The sequence below is a fragment of the Hydra viridissima genome, unplaced genomic scaffold, assembly GCF_058129835.1.
Source record: "Hydra viridissima isolate aposymbiotic clone 2 unplaced genomic scaffold, HvirCarnegie_v1 scaffold_12, whole genome shotgun sequence".
NCBI lineage: Eukaryota > Metazoa > Cnidaria > Hydrozoa > Anthoathecata > Hydridae > Hydra > Hydra viridissima.
In genome coordinates, this window is record NW_028324311.1 from 3212067 (window position 1) to 3239474 (window position 27408).

Below are 27408 nucleotides of genomic sequence, written 5' to 3' on the forward strand. Positions count from 1 at the left end.
AGTGAATCGAAAGTTTGCATGATTCACCGATGCAATAGCTGTCCCGACATACAAGCTGCCAATAAAATTTCTTACAACAGTATCTGACAAAAGATGATGATCGAGAAGAGCAATGTAAAAGTGGTGAAAGTGATGAAAATGAACAGCCAACAGTTGATTTCAAACAATGGATAACAACAGATAGAATTGATCTATTAAAAATGAAGCTTCTATTAAGTGAATTCATAGAGCTTCTGTGTGAAAAGCTTGATAATGTTAATTCTCATTCATTTATCGCAAAGTCACAATCAAGCTAAAGCATCTTAAAGAGACAATTAGTCCAGATGAGACAATTTTTCTGGGAGATTTTGCACCTTTGTAGTAAAAGATGAATTACAGGGTTACAATTGGAGCAAAAAGCAATGTTCCCTTTACTCAATTGTTATCTATTGCATGAAAAAGAAATTGGAGGCATTTACTTTTTGAGTAGATTTAGATGATTCAAACCATGATGTTGGATTTAGCTATGAAGTTATGCATCAAACAATTGATTATATCAAAACTAACCTTTGCTCTATAATCACAAATATTCCTTATTTTTCTCAAATGGCTGTTCAGGACAGTATAAAAACTGCCAACATTTTTATAATTTATGTCACCATGCTGAAAATTTTTCTGGTTTTTAAAATGGCAAAGACAAGTTTTTTAAAAAATTCTGATTTTAAAATGGCGATGAAAATTTTTAAAACCAATAACTGTCAAAAAAAGTTTTATTTTAGTTATTTTCTTTGTATATTTGGATTTAGCATCGTTAAAAGTGGTTAGGTACTAAATTTCAGCTGTTTTTTTCCACTAGAATTTGATTTATTCAAAAAAAGGTGATGCTATAAAGTCCATCATGGCAGACTTGAACAAAAAAATATGGCATTTTTAGTCCAAATTTTAAAACATCATAATTTTTAAACCATTTGGAGTTGGGAGCATAAATTTTTAATTTTTTCATTTTCATCGGTAGGTAACACAGTTTAAAACTTAATTTTTTGCTCCACTCTTACATGGAATTACCCGGTGATGATTTCCAACCTCTCTTCGCACCTGAATCCACTATCGTACATTATGCTGCGTCTTTTACATTAATAGCAACTCCTGTTTATTTTTCTAAGTAGGTGTAATTCTCGTTGATGAAGTTCTTTCGGAATTTCTGTCGTCCATATCCTATAAATTTGTTTATTCATGCACTCATTTTAGTGAAAATGAGTTTAATTGCTCAAAATTTTATTTTAAACTTCGACATTTTGTTGTGGTTGTTGGCTTAAATGATGCCTAATAAGGCATTTTTCGTAAGTCGTATTTCGTAAATAGCCATTTTAAGTTAAGATAATATCCTCTGCAGAGAACTTTGATTTGCTAAGTTGAAAATTTGAAAATTTGTTGGCTTGAAACAAATAAGATTACTAATAGCTCAAAGTTTTACTTAAAAAAAATCCTCGCCTTTCGTCTTTAGATGCCATGCTGCTTTTACTGAGGGTACAAATCAATTTTTAGGGGTTTACAAAAGAAGGCATAATTAGCACTAAATTTCTTCGGAGCATTTAGCACAACACTCATTTTGAAATGTCATAAACTTGCGCCAAAAATCTGTATGCGTCTTGTTACTAAAGTGTAAACAACATACTCTTTTTGTGCTCTGACCATGTTGGCCTTTGTTTGGAAGCCTCATTGGATAAAGATTCATCTCAAAATCAAGAGGAGCTCCCTGAAAAACTGACTCAACAAGTGGTATTAAATCATCTCAAGGTAATGTGTAAGGTACAAAAACAAGGGAATTGGGTTCCGTTTAAACTCAAGCCATGAAACGTGAAATTTCACCTAACAACAACTGCTCCAAAGGAAAAATCGGAAAGGTCTTTTATGCATCAAATCATGACGGGGAACAAAAGGTGGATTTACCACGATAACCTCACCGCAAAAAATTGTGGGGTAAGCCCTTCTATGCATTAACTTTAATGGAAAAATCAAATATTCATAGCCAAAAGGTAATGCAATGTATCAGATAGAATCAGCTCAAAGTAATCTACTATGAGCTAATCCACCCTAACAAAACCATCACTGAGGAATTTTATCAACAATGATTGTTGCAATTAAGCCAAGCATTGAAGCTCATACGCCTCCAATATGCAGAAGGACATGAAATTGTGATCTTTCAGCACAAGAAAAGCAAGGCTACATGCTGCAAAAGTCTTCAAAGATACTTTAGAAGCACTTTGATGAGATGTTCTACTCCACCCACTGTTTTCAAAATGTTTCTCCCTCTGACTACCACTTGCTTAGGTTGATGACTCATGGACTGGCCGAGCAGCACTTCACTTTTTACGAAGGAGCAAAAAACTGAATCGGTTCTTTGATAGCCTCAAAAGAGGAAGAATTTTTTACTAAAAAGCTTCGAGGTTGTTAAAAAAGTCTCCAAACTTTTTAGATTTGAAAAAACTGGCCACAACATAATTTTATCAAACTAAATTTATCATGTTCATTGTTGCTCTTTGTTTTTGGATTATTTTGGATCATTTTGGATCATTTTGGATCATTTTGGATTATTTTGGATTATTTTGTTTTTGGATTATTTCTTGTTAGAGAGCGATAAGTAATTTAGTTGTATAACTGAGATCACAGTAGGTAAAGAAACTTGAATTTCCTAATCTGACTATATTATATCAGATAATTCAATCATACATACAAATTTGTCGATATCACTTAAAACATTAAACAAATATATTTTAAAAGCATCCATTCAAGGGCAGTCTATATATATTAAAATCACTTCACTTATAATAAATTTATTGCCGATTGTGCCGCAAAAAATGACTTTTCAACATTATTTATTTTATTGTTACTATTATCATTACTATTATTATTACTCTTCTTCTTCTTCTTCTTCTTCTTATTCTTCTTCTTCTTCTTCTTCTTCTTCTTCTTCTTCTTCTTCTTCTTCTTCTTCTTCTTCTTCTTCTTCTTCTTCTTTTTCTTCTTATCATCATCATTATTATTATTATTATTATTATTATTATTATTATTATTATTATTATTATTATTATTATTATTATTATTATTATTATTATTATTATTATTATTATTGTTATTACTATCATTATTATTAATATTATTACGCGGCCTTGATATATGACTAACATTTCAGCCTATTGGTTTGTGATGACGTAGATTTGTACAGTTTTTGCAGTATGACAAAGATGACTATCTTAAAAAAGAAAACTTCTTGTGCAACTTCAAGGAGAACTTTTCAGAAAGCTAACCAAACTGACCGTTTCATCACCAGTCTCTGATGCCATCAGATTAGTGTTCCAACTTCCATGATTATATGTGAAAATGGTAAGTTCGTGTGGAATAAAGCAACTCAATCTCTTAACGTTTAGCTTCATCCTAAAAATAGGATTAATTTAGGCAACAAATTATTTTTCGCTGATTTTTAAGAAGTTTTTATTGCAAAAAAAAATTCCGGACATTGTTTTTTTCCGGTACAAAATTTATTTCAAAATAATTGCGATTTATTATGACACAATCTGTACGCCTGTCGATAAAATTCATTAAACTTTATAAGCATTACGTCATTTTTGTTTATGCCAAAAAAACATAATAAACTAAATCAAGAGACATTTTACACAGAGAGCTTCAACTTCAAAAATAACAACCCAAATCCATTCTTATCATTTTAGTAAAAGTCAAAATTGTTTGAGAATCTTCTTTGGAAAAAGCTGAGCCTGGTAGCAAGAATTATAGCCAGAATATAGTATTTCTATTAGTTGCATACTTTTCAAATGAGATACTTCATCAGATAGGAAGAGTGTGCAGGTTTTCTCTACTTCAAGGCGGTAATTTCTCTCAACATCTTGATATCACTGAATATTGATTTAAAACATCGTTTAAAAATTATCCTAATTGAATGGTTCTACTGGAACATTTCAAAGTATCATCTGTGCTTGGGTTTTATTGATAACTAATTGCAACTTTTAATTAGTTTTTGGAGTATGCTTGTGTTTAGGTATATCATAATGTTTAATTACCCTTTGTTTAATTATCCCTTGTCGATAAACTAGTAATTTACCTTTTTTTTCTTTCTTTGTTTCATCACTGAATGGATGGTCATATTCACTATCATTTTGCATACTATCAACTTATTGGATTCTGAGCAAAATTTGAAACCTTATTTGAACCAAGTTAAGTCCAAGGATAATCAACCATACCAGACCTGCAGCCAAGTTAGATCTGCGATCATTTCAGACCTGTAATAAAGTATCAACTAATTATTTCATTATTTGGCAAGAGTTTGTTTAACGAATGAGCAAAAAATTTTATTCACACTTTTTTTCAATAAAAGCAACAAATCTCTCAAATGACAAAAAAATAAATATCTTTAAAGGGTATAAAAAAATAAATATCTTTAAAGGGTATAAAAAAATAAATATCTTTAAAGGGTATAAAAAAATAAATATCTTTAAAGGGTATAAACTATTACAAAAAAAAAAAAAAAAAAATTAAAATAAATAAATAGACTTAAGATCTTGTTTTTATTTTTTACTTCCTCATATTTTTTAGCCTTTTCAATCATTTTTATAATTCAAGTTAATTTCTGCATAAAGTTGATGTTTCCAGTAATTGATAAAAGTGTCTACAATATGTTTAATAAATGCCACATGAAACGCCAAAACATAAATACTTTATGAAACGCCAAAACATAAAATAAAATACCTCAGTTTTCTAAACTCAAGTATTTTATTTCATGTTTTTAAAGTTTACATCAACTTAAGTTTTTTATCATATAATTTCTTTAAAACATTTAAGAAATCGTAACAAATTGCAATTTTTAGGTTGATCATCTAAAAATTCATGTCTAAGGATGCTTTAATCTACATATGAATTTTTTTCAATGTAGAATAATTAATGAAGTTAATAAATTTTAACAAAATATAAGTAAAATAATAATTGAAATCTGTTAAATTTATCCATAATTAAATATTATACATAAAAACTAAACTATAAATATCAAACTGCTATACTTCTTTGAAAAATGCGGAATAAGAAATTGTGGCACTTTCGTCGCTCACTATTCTTGAATAGGTGCATAGATAAATGACTGAATTATTTCTTACATTACCATGACACGCTGAAAAAACTGAGGGTTTTAGGTTATCTAGAGAATTAACTTTCACTTTAACATAATAGCTTTGGGTGGACACAGATACTGCTTCAAAAGTTACTGAAACTAACATCAAATTTTTATCTTTATCTTGCTCACTTAAGGTACGAGCAATCAGGAACAGTCTTTTCTTTTTCAGTACTGTAACCTTCTCTTTAGTTACATAAGGTAGCAGATTGAATCTTGGAGAGATTCTTGAACTATTGTACAAACTTTGAAACTTTCTTTTTTTGTTTGAATTTTTTAAGTCGCATACGCATAATCTAAATTGCTGATCTGCATCACTGCATTTTCTATAGCCACCAAATTTAGAGATTCGATCCCAACCTACTAGCTTCATTGCAAAACTATTAATGAAGTCACTTTCAATGGATTTTATAACAACATTAACTTTTTCAATGTTATTTGAAGACCCTAACCCTGGAGATGTAAAAATGTCAAAGTTAGTCAATAAGAACTCTCCGTCTTTCTTTTTTCTGACATTTTCGAACCACAACGGAACAAGACGTTTACAAGCGTAAGACAACGACGAATTTGTAATCATGTTATTTATTTTCCCAACAGCAAATTCTAAATAACCCAGAAGACTGCTGTCGTTTTTTACTTCAGAATGAAAGTTTTGACAAATGCATAAATTTGGCATAACTAACGGAAGTTCGTCACAGCTTCGATTGTTTGGAATGATCTCAGCAAGTCCTCTATTAAGATTCTTGTCGCTGGGTGGATCGACGTACTTTCTAGCAAAATAAAAGAGCATCTTGTTAAAATCCACTAATGTAAACAACCTCATCTGATTTCGCCTCAAGTTACGCATCTCTTCATCACCAATGTAGTCTTTGACACCTTTTGGTATCACCATAAACATAGAAGGATGAAACATCTCATAACGCCCGTCGGTTTCACGGTAAACAAAGTCTGTGTAAGCATTACCGTGGTCGGCGAATATCACAGTTAGAGTGTTGTCAAGCACCGACATTTCCTTTACAAAGTGTGACAAATCTTCATCGATGGTTTGTATACGTATCCCGCCTGAGTCGTGAGCCACCATTAGGGCGGTATAAGAGACAGTGTGTTGATCCTCTGGTATGCTTTTGTAATAATTTTCTACATAGTTTAGATAATAATAATCATGCTGTTGGTTGTTAAAGCAAACCATCTCTTCTTTTTCTGTGTTAAATACAGTTTCTAAACCCAGACCAGTCAGAACTTTGCAGTTGCTATGAAGCAGGCCTGAAAATAAAAAATCAATTTGTAACTAATATCATAAAAAATATATTGAAAAAATTCTTGTAGTTTTTTGGTTCAATTAAAATTATTTTTCTTTCTAAAACAAAATATCTTCAAGTTCAAAAATCTTTCCACCACACAAGAGAAAGTTTCAAAAACCAGGAATGTTTATATTTTTATTTATATTTTTTATTTATGGTTTTTATTAATATTTTTTATTTATACTCTTTATTTATATTTTTTATCTATATCTTTTATTTATACTTTTTATTTATATTTTTTTTATTTATATCTTTTATTTATATTTTTTATTTATATTTTTTTATTCAAATTTTTTATTTATATTTTTTATTTTTATCTTTTATTTATATCTTTTATTTATATTTTTTATTTATATTTTTTTAAATATTTTTTATTTATATTTATATTCTTTATACATTTTGTTCTGTTTTACTTTTTCTTTTCTTTTCTTTTCCTTTTTTTTTTTTTTTTTTTTTTTTGCTTTATTTCATCTACGCTATTTTATTCTATTTTCTTCTGTTTCATTCGGGTTCATTCTTTTATTTTGTTTTTGTTTAATTACATTTCTATTAAGTGTTATTTAAATTTCATTAGTTTATTTGACATTTGCGTCGTTTTGCTCTTATGTTTATGTCAATTGAAAAATTTCTTTTTTATCTTCTATCTCTTATCTATCAAAGAATTAGTGCTGCTTCGTTGAACAAAAACGTATTAGAGTATAGGCCCTAGATTAGAAATTCTTTTTCTAATCAACGAAATAAAAAAAGCTTTTTGAACCAAGTGGTTTTTGTGCTAGGGAAATGGTGACTGAGATTCAATGCATGAGTGGAAAACAGTGGCGTTGCGTGAGAAAATTCCAGGGGGGGGAGAGACCTTATTTTTCCCAACTGCTTAACATAGTTTTCACAACTGTTTTTTATAATTTAAGAATTCAAAAAATCAATTTTTGTCCTATTTACAAAATCTACTGATTGTTATACTACATTGCACTCACTTTCATGAATTGTCAATTATCAGTATTTATTGACTTCTTTTAACAAAACATAGCTTCCTTTACATTTATACAAAATATTCAATTCAAAAAACGTCTAAAGGTTTTACCCATTCATAGTGAAACTGTATCAGTCCAAAAAAATGTTACAATTTACAAATCCAATAAACTTTACAAACCATTTTGGCAGCATATATAGCAGTTTAAAATTTTACGGAAATGAATTAGTACAAAGGAATATTAATCTATGGTGTCGTTCGTAATCATTTTCTGCATCAATGTGTAATTTCCTAGAAAATATTACTGCACTTTCAATCAAATTATTCATAGCATCTGTATCGTTACTGATATTTTGTATGTTCTTGGCAGTACTTTCAATTACATTTATACTGTCGATAACATTGAAGTTTGGACTTTCTAAGATTTCTGTTAATATTTTTATCTTCTCAATGATATTCTTCATGAAGAAAAGAGTAATAATGAAATCAAAAGTTGTTACTTTTTTCAGAAGTCCCATTGCCTTAGTTCTTGTGTTAGTATCAAAAATCTTATTATTTGAGATGCTCTGAAGAAGATCAACAACCTTCTCTAAACACTGATTTAAAGCCTTAACAGATTTTGCTCGTGCGGTCCATCTTGTTCTAGACAGGTTTACAAGCTGTAGTGCACTGTCAATGTCTTCCAGTTTTTCTTTTAAATGACTAAATCTTTTTGTGCTTGATGTGAAGAAAACATGCAACTGTTCGAGGACATTAAACAATTCTCGTATTAAAGTATTAACATTGCATGCATGTTCAAGAGCAGTGTTTGTTCTGTGGTCTTGACAAGGTATGTAGGGTACATTATGGCCAACTTCTTCTGTTACATACTTTTGTACTCCTTTAAATTGTCCAGACATTGAACTCGCGTAATCATACGACTGAAAAGCCATCTTTGATGTGTCAATGCTTTCTTTATGTAAAGAAGATAAAATTAGCTCAGCCATCCCTTTTCCAGTCTTATCAGTGCATTCAACGGATTTTAAAAGCCTTTCCCGAATCTCACCGTTTTCACTGGCTGTTCTCACAACTATACTCATTATGTCCTTATGTGACATATCGGGAGTAGTGTCGGCCATCACGGAAAAAAAATTGGAGCTATTAATTTCTTCTATGATCTTTCCCTTTAATTCAGTTGCAATTAAACTAATCATTTCATTTTGAGACGATGGACTTGTGTATGTAACTCTATATGGACGAAGGGCTCTATCTTCAATCCAGGCTTTTAGTGTGGGATTGTGGCGAGAGATAAGATTCACTACTGCAACAAAGTTACCTTGATTAGCACTGTCCGATTCCCTAAACGCTAGCCCTTGGCTTCCTAAAGTCTTGCATGTATCAATAAGAATTTCAACAGTTTTTCTATTCTGTACCTCTATTTTTTGCTCTTCTATAAGAGCAAGTCTATTGGATTTATCAATAAGGTGATCTATATGACCTTTTTTCATAAGAAAGTGACAATATTCACTTAATGCAACTTTATGTGCTTGAGAGGTAAAGTGTGCCTGAAGCTTTCCAAGTTTTTCTTTCCCATAGCTTTTCATCTTGGACCAAGATCTTACCCCAACATTTATCCAAGCATCTTCAGTTTTTCCCTTCTTTCCAAATACCTTAGGGAAAAGCCGGCAGACAAAACAAAATGTGGCATCCTTCTGGGTACTGTATTCTAAATGTTCAAACTCTTTGTACCACTGGGGATTAAATCTATTTTTACCGTCACTTGGGAAACTAGCAAGTTTTGGTTGGTGTGGTCCTAACTGGATTAAATACGATTTTTGATTATCTGTAATTGTATGTGGACGTAATCCTGGGTCATGGCTTATCAATGCTGATGAATCTGATTTGTCAATTATAATACTTTGAGCTTTGATATCGAGTTTTCTTAAAAAAGCATTTCCCATTTTCAAAACATTTTTTGACATTTCCACCACAGAACTTGTTGCATTTACAATTTCAATCGCAGCGAATTTTTCATTTACTAATTCTTCTTTACAGTATTTTTTATAAATGTCATTACAATCTTTAAGATTATCTATTAAAACACCTAAATTCCCCATGAGCAAAGTCCAACTTGTTGTTTCACTGCTTACTTCAGAAGTATCCAAGTTAATAATATTCATGTCATCCTTTTCATCTCGGTCAGGAAACTGGTTTAAATGATCTGATTTAGAATTTAGTTCTGTAAGTTTCTCTGCTTGTTCCTGGACTACAACATAACCCAAGTTTTCCCCTTTTGCATCATTATCTTGAATTTTTGAACTTGCATCCTCTTCAAATTTTTTATCAGAAGATGTTGATTCTTCTTCTATGGATATACTACATGTTGAAGTCGATGTTTCAATTATTATCAAGTCTAACTTTGTATGTTCACTACTTTGTATTTCATCATCCACTTCGACATCATCACCAGCATGCTGAGGTACCATTTTTCGTTTTTTTGAAGCTAAGGAGGCTAGAAAAGGATTCTCTGGGGCTCCCACTGTTTGTATATGAACCTTTCTACCACCATGAACGGATCTTTCATGACTGGTTTTATAGTCGTTGTTAAATACTGCTTTGCATACGCAACATTGTAATCTATATCTTTTGCTTTTCATAGTTAGTGCTGGAAAACAAATGCAGATACTATAATTTACCGTAATTTTTAACTGATTTAATGTTTATAAAAGTTATCACTCTTAATAAGTGTGATAACTTCTATAAACATTAAATAAGACAAATGTTGAAATCAATTCATGGAAATAAATATTCACGTTTCAAAGTAGAAAGTATGAAAAAAAAAAAGAATAACTGCTTTTAGTCAAACATACAGCATAAACTTTCAGCTGCCATTTTTGTTGTTGATAACAAAAAAAAAGTAGCGCGAAAAAAAAAACAACGTGGAAATCAAAAGGGCTCTTCTTTATGACTCCACAATTTATTTCGTCTTGTGGAAAACAGCCATAAGTCGTTTAATAAACGTAAAGTTTATTTGTCCAAGTCAAAAAAGAATTAGATCTTTGATGGATTTTTGCAAACATTTTAATTTTATTTAACTAGAAAGTATTTTTTGATTTTATCACCTATTTCCCAACTGTCCCAACTCTCGGCAAGGAAATTCCCAACTTTTCTCTTTTTTAGATTCTGGGAGGGGGAGACTCCCCCCCCTACCCCCTCCAAGGCGACGCCCCTGGTGGAAAACCCAACGTCTTTTCAAAACTAACTTAGATTAACTTAAAATCACTGCAAATCAAATGCTCGGTTTCATGACACGTATCAACCGATGTTAATTTTTTTTTCATAGGTCTGTCATATCTCATTCAAAGGATGTTAAAAGTGTATATGTTTATAGGAAAGCTCAACAAATCCTATTGATCTACAGGTAAATAAATTTATTGCTTTATTAAACACTCATCGCTTTATACTTAAAAGTTTAAGAAGATAAATTCAAAGAAAAAAGATTCAATTTTACCGAACAGAAAAATAATTTTTAGCGATCTTATTTAAATGACAATTAAAACTATGCAAAAATTGCATGTAATAAGCGCACATCAACAATCAACGATCAAAGCATAATAATATAATTAATATAATTAATATAATATAGTTAATATAATTAATATAATATAGTTAATATAATTAATATAATATAGTTAATATAATTAATATAATTAATATAATTAATATAATTAATATAATTAATATAATTAATATAATTAATATAATTAATATAATTAATATAATTAATATAATTAATATAATTAATATAATTAATATAATATAATTCACGGTGAACTTTTGCTTTTAGTAATTTAAGTAAAAAGTGGACAAAAGTTTATATACAATAATTTCTTACCAGTATCCTGTATTCCTGACTGATTAATTTTTTCCAACAGCTCAACCCAGTCTTCAGGATTCCCTAAATCTAACCGAATCCCCCATACAGATTCCCAGCACATATCGTCTTGAAAGAAAGTATGGTACCCAAGGTTTTTAAAGTGACTCATGAATGCTTCAATGCCTACACCCATGCTCTCTTTTATATCTTCTGTGTAGTTTGATGGAAATACATCTCCTGTGAATAATGCTCGCGAGTTCTCCATACTATGACCGTGAACAGCTTGATACTTTTCAAAGTCAAGAACTTCTGTGTCACTCATCAAGTTTATTTCACTCAGTGTTTTTGTTGTCTTTTGTAAGGATCGGTAAAAATGAGCTCGAGACACCGAGTCAATCATCACCAAGTTTATATTTATTTTTCTTTTCGTGGGTGCGTTTGTTTCAACTTTAGGTTTCGCGAACAGATAGTTCTCCAGTATTAGAAGCTGTGTTTTATTTTCGTATTTCCCACAACTTAAAAACAAAAAACGGAACCCGTTTTCTACTGACTGTTTTGCATACTTAAGAACAAGATTGCTCAATTCTTCGTCTGTTTTGTAGCTGTCTTCCGCAACCGTTGTTTTACCTGACTTGGGATCTATTACATGTATCAAAACGGGTTCGTTTGCACAATTGCTTTTAGCACAAAGTAATGTTTTTCGTTTTTGAAACTTGCAAATTTCGAGGGATTGGTTTCTTTTACAAGTGCTGTTGCTGTCGTATGGGTATGTTTTTTTAACAAACATGCAGCCCAAGCTGGATGAAACGTGGCCTTGACAACCAGCTTCTTCGTCTTCGTCTAAGCTGACCTTTCTGTAAATGCCATTTATAGCGCAACTATAGTCTTTTTTAGTTGATTCTTTTAAAGAGACATTTTTTTGTTGTTCATTTATTGTCGAAAAAAGTTTTAAATTTTTAAAAAAGAAAACAAAAAAACCGATGTAAGTTATAAACGCGCTGATAAGTAGCGCCCAATAGTATTTCTGAATTCTCATGTTTTGTATTTTTGTTATAAGATTTTTGTAGATTACAGATTTTCTAATGTTCAAATTTAAAACAACTTGCTGAGTTTATGTGTAACAGCTAATATTGACTTTCTTGTAAGTTTAACAATCATGCTTTTGAATTTAAATCCATAACTGCGACTTTATCTATAAAACAAATATGTTGAAAGCCATTAGAACAGTTCTTTTAAATATACCAAACTATATATATTCCAATAAATATTTATAACATTTCCCATAAATATGTCAGGAAACAAAAAACCTAAGCTAAAGTAAGTTCCCACAATGCAAAAACAAAATTCTTTCCTATTCAATTGCGATGGCTGAAGTTTGTTCTTTAAAAAAAAAAAAAAAAGATGCATTGGTAACTAAGTGTTTAAGAGTTAAAACAGGTTTACTTAAATATTAGAAAAAAAACTGCAAAGTTTCAACTTATGAGTAAAATGAGTAATGCAAGTTGATTAGTTAGTGAATTTTTAGTGAGGAAACTTTCACACACAAAGGAAATTAACTTAGGATACCCAAATAATAGATGGCAATAGCTTGAGAAAAAGCCATAGTAATCTAATGCGATAATCTCAAAAAACCATAACTGTCTCAAGAACATCTCCCGCTCTTTTTTGGTCGTGATGCCATGCAGACGTCTTTGACAATATGGATGGTTTTTTAATTGTAGCATTTTTATAGTTTCTTTAGTTTTTCTTTCTTTTTTTTTTTTCTAGATGGCTATTCGGATTTCGCTTTGCAATTGCGAATCAAGGCTTTTTAAATTTTAAAAATAATTTTTTTTTTTTTTTCTCAAATAGCACAATGAAATAAAAAGAAGTTTTTACACCTAATTTAGGTACACCTTTCATTACCTTGAATAATTTTAAGAATTGTTAAATACTTAGTTACATTTTCTTTATTTCTGCCATCTTTGACATCTTTCATCAATAATTTCGTCCATCTTTACATTTGACCAACTTAATTTTCTTCCATTTTTAAATGTCTAACTTTATTCGTTAAATGGTCTAATTTTATTCAGCTGAAAACTTTACCCCAAATAATTACAATCATTAATTCTTCTAATACTCTATTCATTCAATTAATTTTTTTAATCATTTTTGTTATAAGCAAGCACTTTTCTAGGCTCAGTAATTTCCACTAACGAAGCATAAGGCTTATTTCATTCATTTTTGTAATTTTTATAAAACTTTAAGATAATTAATTTTATTTCAGATTCAAGTTGTTTTTTTTTAATTAACTAAAAACTCTTCAACAAGCTTCAAATATTAATCAATATTAACAAATATATTATCATATTTTTAATATAAGACATGTTAACATATTAAATATATTAACATGTCTTATATTAAAAATCTCATATACCAACCAACATTTACAACAACATTTACCAACAACTCTTCAACAAATATTAACAAACTTCGAATATTTTTTGTTTAATGCAAAGTTTATTCACAGTAGTCGATTAATATTCCTTCAGCGTTATCAAACTAGGTTTCTTTTGTTTGTAGTATTATTGTTAAAACTTGCATCAATCAACATTTAAGGCTTAAACTAAGAGTAGTATGCATCGTTCGGTAAATTACAAATCAACTTCAGCAACAATGAAATTATTACAACTAAAACTTTACACAAGCTTCAATCACTGATAAAAAAAATTGTTGCAGAAAATAATTGTTACGTTTTCGCAGGTTTTTCCTTTAAAGCAAAGTTCTATTAAAAACTGTTCTCCTTTGGCTTCTTGTTAGCACTGAGTATTTCTTTTAAAAATATGCTTGTCTTTGTCAAGCAGAATAGCTAAAACCAAAATAATAAATATTCATCTTTGTATCTAATTTTCTTATCTTCATCTATTGAGCATAAATTGACTTTTTGTTAAAACTTGTTAATTTTAGCTTCTTAAACAATTCTAAATCACAGTTCTAAGTTAAAAAAAAAGGGGGTCTAATTCCTTTATCCTTTCGATAAAACAGTCCATTGAATTACAATTCTTTTACTGGTAATAGCGACCTTACGTTGAATTAAATCCTGAACGCCAATGTATTAACAAGGGATTAAGCTATAGTGTTTAGATTTGTAAATATAAAAGCTTAGAATATCAAAACCTCAAAATATTACGTAAAAGTTTTACTTTAATTATAGTCTTTTCTTTTCTAAAAATTTTATTAATTATAACTATTTTCGTTCTATTGTTTGTATAAATTTTAGAGACTCATTTTTTACTGGAAAAGATTTGAATTAATGGTTATTAAAATAAAAGCTAATTTCATTACAATTTTTATCTTTCGGGAAAAATTATTCTCTACGCTCTACTCAAGAGCTATTCTTTATGGCCTTATCTACATTTTTGTTCTTGCTTTACCATGGAATTGGTGTAAAAAAGATGCTTAGATTTTTCTTTAAAAAATAGGAGTTAATGTGCTCAAATTACTGTTTGCTCTCTGAAGCGATTATGTATTTCATAACTTTGAATCATTTTTAAATGCTCCTAATGCCAGAAATAAGTTTTGAAAAAACTTTGGATCACGATCCGTTTAACACAGCAATGAAACTTTTAATTGCTTATTAATTAAGCTCTTTATTTTTTTATATTCAGTCACTCACATAAGACCTAAGCTTTTTTTCTCGCCCAGTCATGACTAAGGGCATCTAATTGGCCTAATTCTGATCGCTTAAAAACTAAAAGAAAACCGTTTTTATGTTTATTGTATGATATGAAAACCCTTTAGTGACCGCAGGTTATACTCAAAAAGTGGGGCTGCTGATATTTCCCAAAACAACGAAAAAAGTTGTTTTCCTAAGAAAAATCAGAATTAAATTATCAGAAGAAAAAAAAAAGAAAAAAAAAGAACGAATCTGTATCGACGTATATGTTTTGTTTGGAAAGTCACCTGGCAGTGTAAAAAAATAAAATGAAGTTGGAATAACATGTCCAACGATTGATTAATCAACGTCATTGTGATCAGCAACTACATAGCTGCAAGCGGTAGAATGAAAATGGTAATTTAAGAAAATAACTTATTTTGTATTAATTTAAGATTAAATAATTTAAAAAAATTATTTTTAAGAATTGCCAGATACTGCCTCAATAGTGGCGCATGTTCTCTATTTGGCGCATGTTCTCTATTCTCACTATTTACACGATCCTCAGTATACCTTAGATGATTTGTTGCTTTATATTGAACCTCTGCACTGGTAGGATCAAAAAAAGACATTTAGCACCTGAAGAATTATTAAAAGTAAATATTTACAAAAAATTTTTAGCATCACTAGGTGTGCGCGTGTGTGAGTGCAAATAACACATAAAGCTGTGCGCGTGTGTGAGTGCAAATAACACATAAAGCTGTGCGCGTGTGTGAATGTAAATAACACATAAAGCTAGTGCACATAAACATTTTAAAGAATTGCACGCACAAAAAATTTTTTTTTTGCAAACTTGTTTTCTAATAATTTGAGCTGTAGCACAGCTTAACTACGGCATCCGTACATCAAAACTTAATTTTAAAGATATAAATAGATTTCACTATACAAAAATGGCTTATGATAGATTAGTATTTACAGCATTTTTACAAACATCATGCTTGTTTTTAAAACTTTGTCTTAAATTCATTAATCTCCACACGTATAGCAAAATGCTCCACACAAATTGTTTGCGCACATATCGCCCCAAAAAAGTTAAAGTAAACATTAAAAAATTAATTATTTACTGGGCTTTAAAGTTTTAGAGCATTACTTTTTCATATTTTTACTCAACTTTACCCCCCCCCCCCCCTTTTTTTTTTAATACAGTTGAGATAAAAATATGTACAAAATGTTTTTAAACAGCTTTTTTAGTTATTTGCCCATATAATATATAGTAAGTAATGTAATGTAACTGTTTTGAAACTTTGAAATAAAACCGTAAGCATCATGCGATTAAGTCATCTAATAGTTGCGTTCTTTTCAATCTCAATGAACTTTACTTTATGTAATCACTGATTGTTTCTTTGGTTGTATTTTTTTACAATTATATTAAATAGATGTTTTAAACAATTATAGTTAAAAAAGAATTGACGACAAAAACTATAAATTAGACCACTATCACTATTAATTCATAATGTCACTTTATATCAAGTAAGTAATCGTAAATAGCTATCTAAAAAAAATTAAATTAAACAAAAAAATACTACAGTATATTGTTTAGTTCAACATTTTATTAAACAGAAATATAAAAAGTTAGCAAAGCATTAATAAATTATTATTTCAGTAAAGTAGTAAACTTAATGTGTTCAAAAGTTATTCAAATCTTTTGCAAAGGATCGAGGTTTAGTAGTTTAATTTATAAAAAGAATTCATTTTTGATTGTATATAAGAGGAAATATCAAATAAACTTTGGCTAAAAAAGCCTTAATAAAATAACAAGTTGAGTAGATAATTACTACCCCTAATTACTAAAAAATATATTTTATATTATTATAAATTTATATTATTATAAATTTATTTATTACTAGATTCAAATTCGACATAGAGAGAGAAAGAAATTTAAATTCAAAATAAGCATCATATTTTGCTAAGAAATTAATAATATATTTTGTAAATTCCTGGCCAATTATAAAACTATTCCTAGTAATTTGGCAAACTATAATTGGTAGTATACATATATTCAGTACATGCAAAACTGGCTTTTACACTGAAAATACCCAAAAAAGTACTGATAAAAGTTTTTTACTTGGGAAAATTGTTTAAGGAAATTCCTTTGTAAAAATGCCCAACTTGGTCGATTTCACATGTTGAACAGCGTTTTAAACCACTTCAGAAAATGTCCGTGTATTTGTATATATTTTAACGCTTGGCCAATATTAGTTTGATGTCGCTGCAATCTATGTCGATAGCTGACGTTGTTCCAACATTTTACGAATATCAGAATGCTGACGTTGGTTGGATGTTTTCATCTCTATAGTAACATAATTTTAGAGAACAGTGGTTGGATGTTGTAGCAATCAACGTTTTCTCAATGTCATTCAGGATTGCCGACGTTAGTTGCCAACATTATTCAAACGTCACATTTGCCCACGTCGCACAGTGACTCAAAACAACAACAAAAATGGTAATAAACCCCTCACAACTTTTCTTTAAATTAAGTGCCCTTTTTTAAGTAATATTAAATTGCAATAACTTTTTATTTCAAATGCATAAATAATTGTTTCATAAAACTTTTGTTTTATAGTTAAAAGGAGTAAAAAAATTTGATACTATTTTCAAAGAAATCTGAAAAATGTGAGATTTTTATTTAACTAAAATTGAGTATTTTTTTAGTTTAAATAAAAGTGTATATTTATTTTGAAGATAATCTTTTTGCTCTATATATTTCAAATTTACTAAAAAGAAAAAAAAGTCTGATTTTTTTGTTTAAATTTAAAGACTTTTCTAAAAAAAGGTCGCAAGTAATTGTATTTTTTTGGTTTATATATCAGCTAAAAAAATGTTCAATCGAGTTCCAAAAATATATTCATTTTTTCTAGTTAATTAACATTTCTACTTTTAAATTATAAAGGGATTACTGCGGTCTCCTGCAGTGTTGGAAGTTATTAAAGAAATACCAATGTTGATAAACACTTAAAAACCTTGTTTTCCGCCATTTTTGAAAGTATTTATTATTTGATAAATACAACATGTTTGAAAAAGTTTAACTGAACAACTTTAACATTTCCTGTAATATAAAGGAAAAATGGAAATCTTTCAAGTTGTCACATTTGTCGACCTCTTTATCTACAATATAAAAGAGAGAGTCCAATTTTATCCAGAGAAGAAGAATCAGATCTAAAAAATCAAATATATACCTTAGAGACGTTTTGCAAAGTTTTTGATGTTGCATGAAGAAAGGTGACCTTTAATATCAGCTGTAGAGTTGATCTTACAATGTTTGATAATAAAGTAGTTAACACACTTACGGAGATAAAATCCACTCAATCCTGCAATGTTTGCAATGCTAAACCCAACGAAATAAACAATATTGATTTATTAAAAGCAAAAACTGAGAATCAGTAAGCCTTGGGGCTCGGAATTTCAGCTTTGCATTGCTGGATAAAATGCTTGGAATTTATTCTTCATTTGAGTTTTAAAATTGAAATTAAAAAGTGTAAACCAAAAACATTTGAGGAAAAATTATCTGTAGACTTAAAAAAAAGATTTTAATCTCTGAAGAGATTCAGTTACTCTTCAGAGAACGGTTAAGCTTATGTGTTGACATGCCTAAGACTGGGTCTGCAAATACCAATGACGGCAATACTGCCAGCAGAGCATTTAAAAATAGTAAATTTTTTTCTGAAATTACTAAAGTTGATTGTGATAACACCTGATGACTAAAAAATGAGAAAAAATTTAAATCAATATATGTATGCTATTCATAATCATGCAATTGAAATAAATTAGTATACTTATAGGGAATTTAATACTCTATTAAAATTATATTATAGTTTTAAAATATTAAATAAAATGGCTCCGTAAAAAACAAGTTTGCAAGAAGACCTAAGAAAACGCCTTTGCCAATTTAGAAATTCGCATCTGAAAAAGCCGAAAATCTTCACAGTAAAACACTTTCTAGATGAAGGAGCATCGAAAGCGACCATGTATCGTGCTCTAGAACGTGTAGATAAAAATTTAGGCTATCAGCGAAATAAAGGTAGCGGTCCAAAGGCGAAAAAAATGGACAAAAAGCACATAGACCAATTGAAAAAAGCATTTGATCATCATCACGGTGTTTCACAACGTCAAGTAGCTCGAAGATTCGATTGTGACCAATCGTATATATCTAAAATTCTTAAAAACAAGACAAATATTAGATATTACAAGAAGAAAAAGATTCCACATCGAAGCGAAAGCCAATTAGCTCGAATCAAACCTTTGTGTCGGCATATATATCGCAATTTTTGGAATTTTGATTTTGTCTTGGAAGACGAATCATATTTCTCATATGCGAATACAACATTGGCTGGCAACGATGGCTTCTATTCTAGCAACGTGTCATCTACAACTAGCGACGTCAAAAGAAAGAAAAAGTACGAGGAAAAGGTGCTAGTCTCTTTGATTATATCGCCCAAAGGGACTTCAAAACCAATGTTTTTTGAAAGTAGCCAGGCAATCAACAAACAAGCATACATCGGATGTCTCCGCAAGCGGTTAATACCCTTCATTGATGAATATTATAAAAATGAAGAATACTTGTTCTGGCCAGATTTAGCTAGCTCGCACTATGCAAATGAAGTGGTTTCTTTTCTCGATGCCAATAACATCAAATACCTGCCAAAGGTAAAAAATCCACCCAATGTACCAGAAGCTCGACCGATTGAGGACTTTTGGGGTCAGTTGAAACGCTTAGTCTACGAGGCTAATTGGCAAGCAAGAAACATTTCCTCAACTCAAACGGCGTATCGTGAATTGTCTTAACAAAATGGATCCGGAAGTGGCAAAACGTTATGCCTCAATGACTTCAGTTTGTCTAGGTCGAATTGCTTTTAATGATGTTATTGAAAACCAATAAATATATTTTTTTAAATATCATATAATTGTTTATAAATTTATTTTAAATTAAATTTGATAGCTATGTAACTATGGCTATAATAACAATTTTAAAGTTGTCTCATTTTTTAGTCATCAGGTGTTATAATTGAAAGATTGCATAATATTCTCATAACCATATCTTGTTAAACACAATGATGAATTAGATGCAGTACCTTCTAGTAAGTAATCATCCAAAAGTATCAAGTATATCTTTTAGAAAACATAAGAGCTATCGAGGAAAACCGATACCAGATGAAGTTATTAAATCAATTGTAATGTAAATAATAAAATAAATGTAATAAAATACAGTTTTTTTTCTCTATGTATCAACACCCTTTAAAAACCATTTTTATACAAATATCAAGTAGAGTGATATATCAAGATAATGTGTTTGTCTTCAAGATTTGAAAAACTTGAAAAAAAATTTTTTGTTCGCGTATAGCCACCTTAAATGTTTACATTAAGTACTATACGTGCTCAACAGTATAACGTAACGACAGCATCTTAAAATCTATAAAAACTGGTGTTTCTTGTTTTTACCTCGCACCTTTTAAACCTTTTTACCGTCTCAAGTTATTTCTTTTATTTAGATTAGCTATTACGCTATAGAGAATTTTTTTCAACGTTGGTTAGTTAAGGTGCCAAATCTTATCTCTAGCAATAAATTTAACTTATTGAATTAAAAATCATTAGAACGACTTCAATATATTAAAAGATTTTTAAGAAACTAGAACCATCAGTAAGATATCAGTATATAGAGTTTTAAAGATATGAAACAAAATCATTTGTACTGAGAGCCACAAGTTTTGCTTGTATTCTTTACTAGAACAGCTTTTGATTTAGAATAATTTTGATGGGAGCTTTAACTTTAATGAGAACTATTTTTCAGATGATCGAAATTTTGAGGTTCTACCGCATTTAAAGTATTTATGGCAATCTTTATATTTTATAAAAAAAGATATTGCATCAGAAAACAAACGTTTTCTCAATTTCAGAAGCAAGTTCAAGATCTTCTGCTTGAGAAAGTAGTTCAAGATGTATTTGATAACAGCAACTCGAGCAAGCTGGATCCAATTCGTGATTACACAAAGGAGCCCTTGATTTTCTTACAGGTATATGCGTTTGTTCATTAACAACAGCAAGACCTGCCCATGAACGCAGCAATTCTGACATTCTTCGACAACTTTTTACTGATTTACAAGCCAGATTTGCAACTTCAGAATCGCCGCTGTTTTTCAGATTATATAAATAAAGATCGATCTCTGACACTAAAGTGTTTTCAAAAGAGGACTTTGTATCACCAATAACGATTTTCTGTTCGTCGCTGGAAACTTTTTTTGATATCTCTTCTTTGTGATTATTATTTTTGTAGTGATCGATGTGAAAATCAACATCGCTACAATGCGTTTTTGTAACATCATTATCTCCATAATTCTTTTTCGTAATATCAATGTCGGCGATAAAAGAGCTGCATTTTGGCAGAATTTCACTCGATGGAGGAACATTACATTCTAAAATACTATTACCAGAGGAGCATAATTCTATAACTGTTTCTGTATTGTCTAAAACACAGGGCGAACCCAATGAACTTTCAAGACTGCTAACTTTTCTATCTTCTTGACTGTTTGTTAATAAAGAACCAGATAGAGAAATAACACTTTCATCTTGTCTAGTCTCAATTTGAATATCAGCAGCATTTCTTTTTAAGATCTCAGGATGTGATAGATTATCTCGTGTATCACTCCTAGTAACTACGCTTTTATTTAAGTCAGTTGACAAAATACCGACGAATTGCTTGTGTTCAGATTCCGGTTGTACATCCTCAAATACATCGAGCGAAGACTGCTGCTGGATTTCACCAATCAAACAAGTGTTAGAGTGATCAAATAGTTTTTGGGTTGAAACAGGTGACAAACGCACAGTAGAGTTCTGAACCTTTGTAGAATTTTCTGTTAAAGAATGTCTATTTAATAAATGTGTATTACAGGATTGCGTTGAATGAAGATTCTCTGACACATGTTGAGAATTGAAAGAAGGTAGGCGAAAAGGCGCGTCAGTTGATACTTTTTCGCTTGAGAAGATTCTTCGTTTCTTAGAAGGTGGAGTTAAGGTAATCTAAAAAAAAAAAAAATTTGCGTGCTCTAGTTGTATTCATCAGATTTGTAAGAGTAAATTCAGAAAATAAACAAAAATTTTTCAAATTCTTTTATATCACATCATTTCAAAACTATCGCAAGATTTTTTTATATCAGGCTGCACAACCCAACAACGATAAAAAAAATTTTGCGATTCCGATGGACAAAATTCAAAGATCATATCAGACTATTCAGAGCAGATGTAACTTTTTAATACATATCTTAATTTTTAAAGTTTTTAATAGATATTTTAATTTTTAAGTTTAATACATATTCGGACAATTGCTAAGTCAGCATGATTTTGCAAATGAAAAGTTCAGCTGGCACTTTTTCAGGTTACGAAAGAAAACAACTCATAAACATTAAATGTAACCCAAAGGATAAAACCAGAAAAATCAAGAGGGAAAAATTACCCACTCTTTTCTTATGCACAGATAGAAAAACATAAATGAATTTTTCATATATTTAAAAACCTCATTGGGTTTGAATTTTTTAAGAGACACCATTCTTCAATTTCTACTTAAGCATCAATACTAGCCTTCCACCATCTTCATTGTTACCATTTCTTTTGTTACTTTAGATTCTTCCGCATTGTTCGTCGCTTGCAACAAAAAATGTTTGAACTTTGTTTTATCATCGTTATTTTTAGGAAAATTGTCGGCCAACTTTTCGTAATTTTTCAGGTTTGAGATTACCAAGAAAATCATTCGTAACATTGAAAAGATGGCACTAGTGTCGTCCTTTATAGAATTATAGAACTTTATAGAACTCTGAACTGGGTACCCTTGAGAAACCTCCTTTAATGAAAGATCATCATACACCAGTTTTTTAGTTTCCTATTACTAAGTCCTGAGATCCCCAAATGTAATTGAAACATGCATCCTTGTAAAACCTTAACTCATCATTGTCATGGCAACCTTTACTGAAGGCCATTTCGTGGCGCAACCACGATCCGTGACTAGGGTCTATTGATAGAAATAATTTTAAATTTTAACAAAATGATCAAAATGGTAGCAGAAAATTGTTTTTAAATTCCAGGCTTATTTAAGCTTGCATTAACCATGTCTTTTGTATTTTTTAAGCAATCTTTTACATAAAACAAAATTTTTCAAGTTAAAACTTTTAACTCGTTTTTGTGCTGATAAAAATTGAAAGTGTGAAATGAAACAGATTTATTGCTCTGGCCAGCTCGATGTGATTCCAATTGAATTTACTTACACTTGGATGGACAAAGAATTAGTCAAGACCCGAATAAGATCCATAAATAGCCTAAAGGAAGAGCTAGATTTGGAGAGTTCCAAACAAAATTTGCAACATAAATCTATGCAAAAATTATGCTTGAAGACTTTTTTTATATGCAATTTGTATGTTTTAGTATGTCACCCATGACGCAAGATTTACAATGTCACCCATGATGCAAGATTTGTTAGACAAAAATTCTTCTCACAAATAAAAAAAAATCTTAATGCACCTTTTTTTTTTTTTTTGAGAGTACTGTATAATGATATATTAAATTAAATATTACTGCTTTTTTTAAAAAAATATCAAAAATGCAATTGCTTCTTAAAAAGTAAATTTGAGAAGTTTCAGCAGCATATGCTAACTGAGAGGAACACTAACCATTGGTGTTGCACACCAACTGTCATCCAGCATGAACTCAGCCTTCTCGCTCCAACCTTTAAAAAGAAAAAAACGATAACATAGATATTACGGATGTTTCTACTGTTTTTTTGATTTTTTTTATTAGAAAATCTCCAAACCTTCAATGTCTTTTTATTAGAAAATCTCCAAACCTTCAATGTCTTTTTATTAGAAAATCTCCAAACCTTCAATGTCTTTTAAAATCTTTTCTTCTTCTTGATTATTAAGGACCCAATCTCTTTTTTTGTTACTAGCAGAGGTATTTATAAAATTTTGGTACACTTCGTGGCACATAGCTGATTTAATTTCATTTGGTGTCTCTAAGTAAGGAAGATGATCACAATTCTGGGTAGTGCTTAAACCTCCAGGAGAATCAAACAACGCAACTTTAAGGTAGATATTGAAACTAGAAGGCTGAAAATATTTCAAATATATCAGCTAAAAAAATTCACAGAACTATTTACAAAAATTTTACACTGATTAAATAAAAATATATACACAAAATATTTTAAACTTATTGACAAGCAAAGTTACATGACTAATTTATTAAGTGTTTCTAAATATTCTTGACTATATATAAAATCATCACAAGGTTACTACATTTCCAAAGTACTAACAATTGAATTATAAATTTAGCAAAACATTTGTCAAGTTGTATTTATCAACACCTTTGTCATTTGATTTTAGTTTTAAAATTTTTTTTTTTTTAAATAGTGGAGAAATCTTAAACTTAATTAACGGATGATAAATTTTTACTATTTAATTAGTTCAGAATTTACATATTGGCCTGTTTGCATCATTTGGTATATTTTATTTTTGACAGAGATTTCTGGGCATTGCAAATGATATTGCTTTGGAATTTATTTAATGACTATGAAACAAATTTTTTTTTTTTTCTAATATTTTTGTTGAGATCAACAACAGCATCCCCCTCAAAACATTTAAAAATATAGCTTCAACTTCTAGAACAAACTGTAACTAAAATATTTTAAAAAACTTTTAAGGAAAAAATTTTCTTTACTTTCAAATACTAAAGGATTTTAGAGATAAATCCGAACTTTAATTTTAAAAACTTTTGTTTAAATTAATTGAAATGTCAATAAAGGGATCCAAGAAGCACTAAGCAAGCTTAGCTATATATATATATAGCTATTTCAAGTTGTATTATATTCAAATACAATATCTCCTGTTCGTATAAGAGTGCTCAATATTTTGTATAAATAGAGCAATATATATATATATAAAACGAGGAAACAACAACTATGTATGGTACTTAAAGTTTCATGCCTAGTGGCAATCATCAGCCATGAAATACAAATCAAAAATCTATAAAAACTGTTAAAAATTGCAAAAATTACTGTATCGAGTGCTCTGACGTCATATTAGGAAAAAGAGAAGGAAAAGAAATAAAGAAAGAAAGAAAGGAAATAAAGAAAGAAAGCAATAAAGAAGTAAAGAAATGAAAGAAAACAATAGAGAAATAAAGAAAAGAAAAGAAAGAAAGAAAAGAAAAGAAAAGAAAAGAAAAGAAAGAAAGAAAAGAAAGGAAAGAAAGAAAAGAAAGAAAAGAAAGGAAAGAAAGAAAAGAAAGAAAAGAAAAAGAAAGAAAAGGAAAGAAAAGAAAAGAAAAGAAAAGAAAAGAAAAGAAAAGAAAAGAAAAGAAAGAAAGAAAAGAAAGGAAAGAAAGAAAAGAAAGAAAAGAAAGGAAAGAAAGAAAAGAAAGAAAAGAAAAAGAAAGAAAAGGAAAGAAAAGAAAAGAAAAGAAAAGGAAAAGAAAAGAAAAAAAAGGAAAGAAAAGAAAAGAAAAGAAAAGAAAGAAATAATATAGGCATAGTCACCAGTATCAAATTTCGAAAGAAGAAATTTATTTCTATGCCTGCATTTTGAAACCAATTCATTCTTCTTATTCAATAAGGTACCTTCATTAAACATAATAATCATGTACTTCTCATGCAGGCATAGCATGCAACATTTGGTGGCGGGGTTGTACGGTTTGCAATGTTTGATTATCTTCCACTTAACAATAGGTGTGAAATTTTCTTCTTTTATTTTCCATATTTCTTTTGATAGTTCTGTGTCATTCTTGCATTTTTCAATGTTAAAGGATTTTTGGTGGTTTGTGTACCTTAGTTTGAAAGGTGTTTTGTTGATGCCGTAATATATTTTTTCTTTCATTACTGGGTTGCTGGAGGAGGAGGTGGCTTGGTAGACTATGTTTTTTGTAAGGCAACTTTGATGTAAAGGACACTTAGTTTTATCAATGCAATTACAGGTTTTTTCTCTAATGTTAAGGTTTTTTTGCTGCTGGTTTTTTTGCAGAATGCTTTGGTTGTGGGAATTTATGATGTCTTTTATGTTCGGCATGCAGCTGTAGCTCACTTTATATATATATATATATATATATATATATATATATATATATATATATATATATATATATATATATATATATATATTATATATATATATATATTTATATATATATATATGTATATATATATGTATATATATATATGTATATATATATATATATATATATATATATATATATATATATATATATATATATATATATATATATATATATATATATATATACACATACACATATACAGCTAAGCTTGCTTAGTGCTTTTATACATACATACATACATACATATACATACATACATACATACATACATACATACATACATACATACATACATACATACATACATACATACATACATACATACATACATACATACATACATACATATATGTATGTATATGTTTATTTATATGTTTTAAAGATAATAAAAAAATTAACTTACATAAAAAGAATTTAAACTATACTTTTGGCAAAGTATTAATCCCCCTTTAATGTGTCGAATATGAAGATCTCGCATACTAAGCAATAATAAATAATTTAAAGCAATAACAAAAAAAAAAAAAATAAAAAAAAATTTACTAATAGAAAATAGTAACTGAACAATATCAAATATGACCAAAAATGAAAATTATTTCAAATGATTTCATTGAAACCTTTTTACTGCAAAAATCTACCTCATAATCTTTAAAAACTGTTCTGTATAAACAGTTTTTTAATGTTAATAATGGTCTTTAAAAGAAAATTAACCTTCATACAAAATGATGTTACTTAGATTAAACAGCTACAATATAACTTTTGTTTAAAATTGTTATATAAAAGAAAAAAGAAAAAAATATAGGATAAAACTTATAACAATTAACTCAACACACTTTTCGAAGCTTTGAATTGCCTCACTAGTAAGAAATGCCTTAATACGATGTGTTTTATCACTGGCTTCACAGAGTAGACCATTGTCATTCCGCTCAATGAACTAAAAAAGTCAATAAAATTTACAAATATTTTTTTTAAATTCAAAAAAATTTAAAAGTTAAAAGTAAAATCATTCATAAAAAGAAAACTAAGAAATTTTTTCTAAACTTTAATGACTACTCACAATAACAGCAACAACAACAACAACAACATCAACAGAAAATTACTTTATTTATGAGCAACCACTCAGGTGACAGCTCTTCAGTATTACTCTTTTTAAAAAGGTCAGCTAGCCAGGATGCACATTGCATTTTTATGTACAGTCTGCAGTTGTTTAATATATTAAATGTGCTGAATAAAAATCTTAGGTTAAAATTATTCCAATAAAAATAGAAAGAGTAGAAAAGTTAATGGACATTGTAAAAGCAACAACAAGGTAGAAGAGATACATGGAAACATGGAGAGGAGAAGGGGGTG

The 27408-nt window shown here is 29.4% G+C and overlaps 3 protein-coding genes across 5 annotated transcripts; all 3 read right to left on the reverse strand.

Annotated features, from left to right (window-relative positions):
* Nucleotides 1-4097: 4097 nt before the first annotated feature.
* On the reverse strand, nucleotides 4098-12474 carry LOC145194534 (uncharacterized). The gene is made up of 3 exons (XM_090068821.1): nucleotides 11301-12474; nucleotides 5049-6418; nucleotides 4098-4274 (listed from the first exon to the last, which is right to left on the reverse strand). The coding sequence occupies exons 1-3, from the start codon at nucleotides 12316-12318 to the stop codon at nucleotides 4269-4271; spliced, it is 2394 nt and encodes a 797-aa protein (XP_089924947.1). The 5' UTR covers nucleotides 12319-12474; the 3' UTR covers nucleotides 4098-4268.
* On the reverse strand, nucleotides 7438-10338 carry LOC149880782 (zinc finger MYM-type protein 1-like). Its single transcript, XM_090068820.1, has 2 exons — nucleotides 10276-10338; nucleotides 7438-10070 (listed from the first exon to the last, which is right to left on the reverse strand). The coding sequence occupies exons 1-2, from the start codon at nucleotides 10295-10297 to the stop codon at nucleotides 7639-7641; spliced, it is 2454 nt and encodes an 817-aa protein (XP_089924946.1). The 5' UTR covers nucleotides 10298-10338; the 3' UTR covers nucleotides 7438-7638.
* Nucleotides 12475-20789: 8315 nt separating the features above from the next.
* Nucleotides 20790-27317, reverse strand: LOC149880783 (uncharacterized). Of its 3 annotated transcripts, none has more exons than XM_090069450.1 (6): nucleotides 27159-27317; nucleotides 26892-26992; nucleotides 26465-26540; nucleotides 23834-24062; nucleotides 23628-23683; nucleotides 20790-21987 (listed from the first exon to the last, which is right to left on the reverse strand). In XM_090069450.1, the coding sequence occupies exons 1-6, from the start codon at nucleotides 27240-27242 to the stop codon at nucleotides 20839-20841; spliced, it is 1695 nt and encodes a 564-aa protein (XP_089925576.1). In that variant the 5' UTR covers nucleotides 27243-27317; the 3' UTR covers nucleotides 20790-20838. The 3 variants fall into 3 exon arrangements, with proteins under 3 accessions (XP_089925576.1, XP_089925578.1, XP_089925577.1); XM_090069452.1 differs by having other exon boundaries at nucleotides 23768-24062; nucleotides 27116-27298; XM_090069451.1 differs by having other exon boundaries at nucleotides 27116-27289.
* Between the last annotated feature and the right edge of the window lie 91 nt (nucleotides 27318-27408).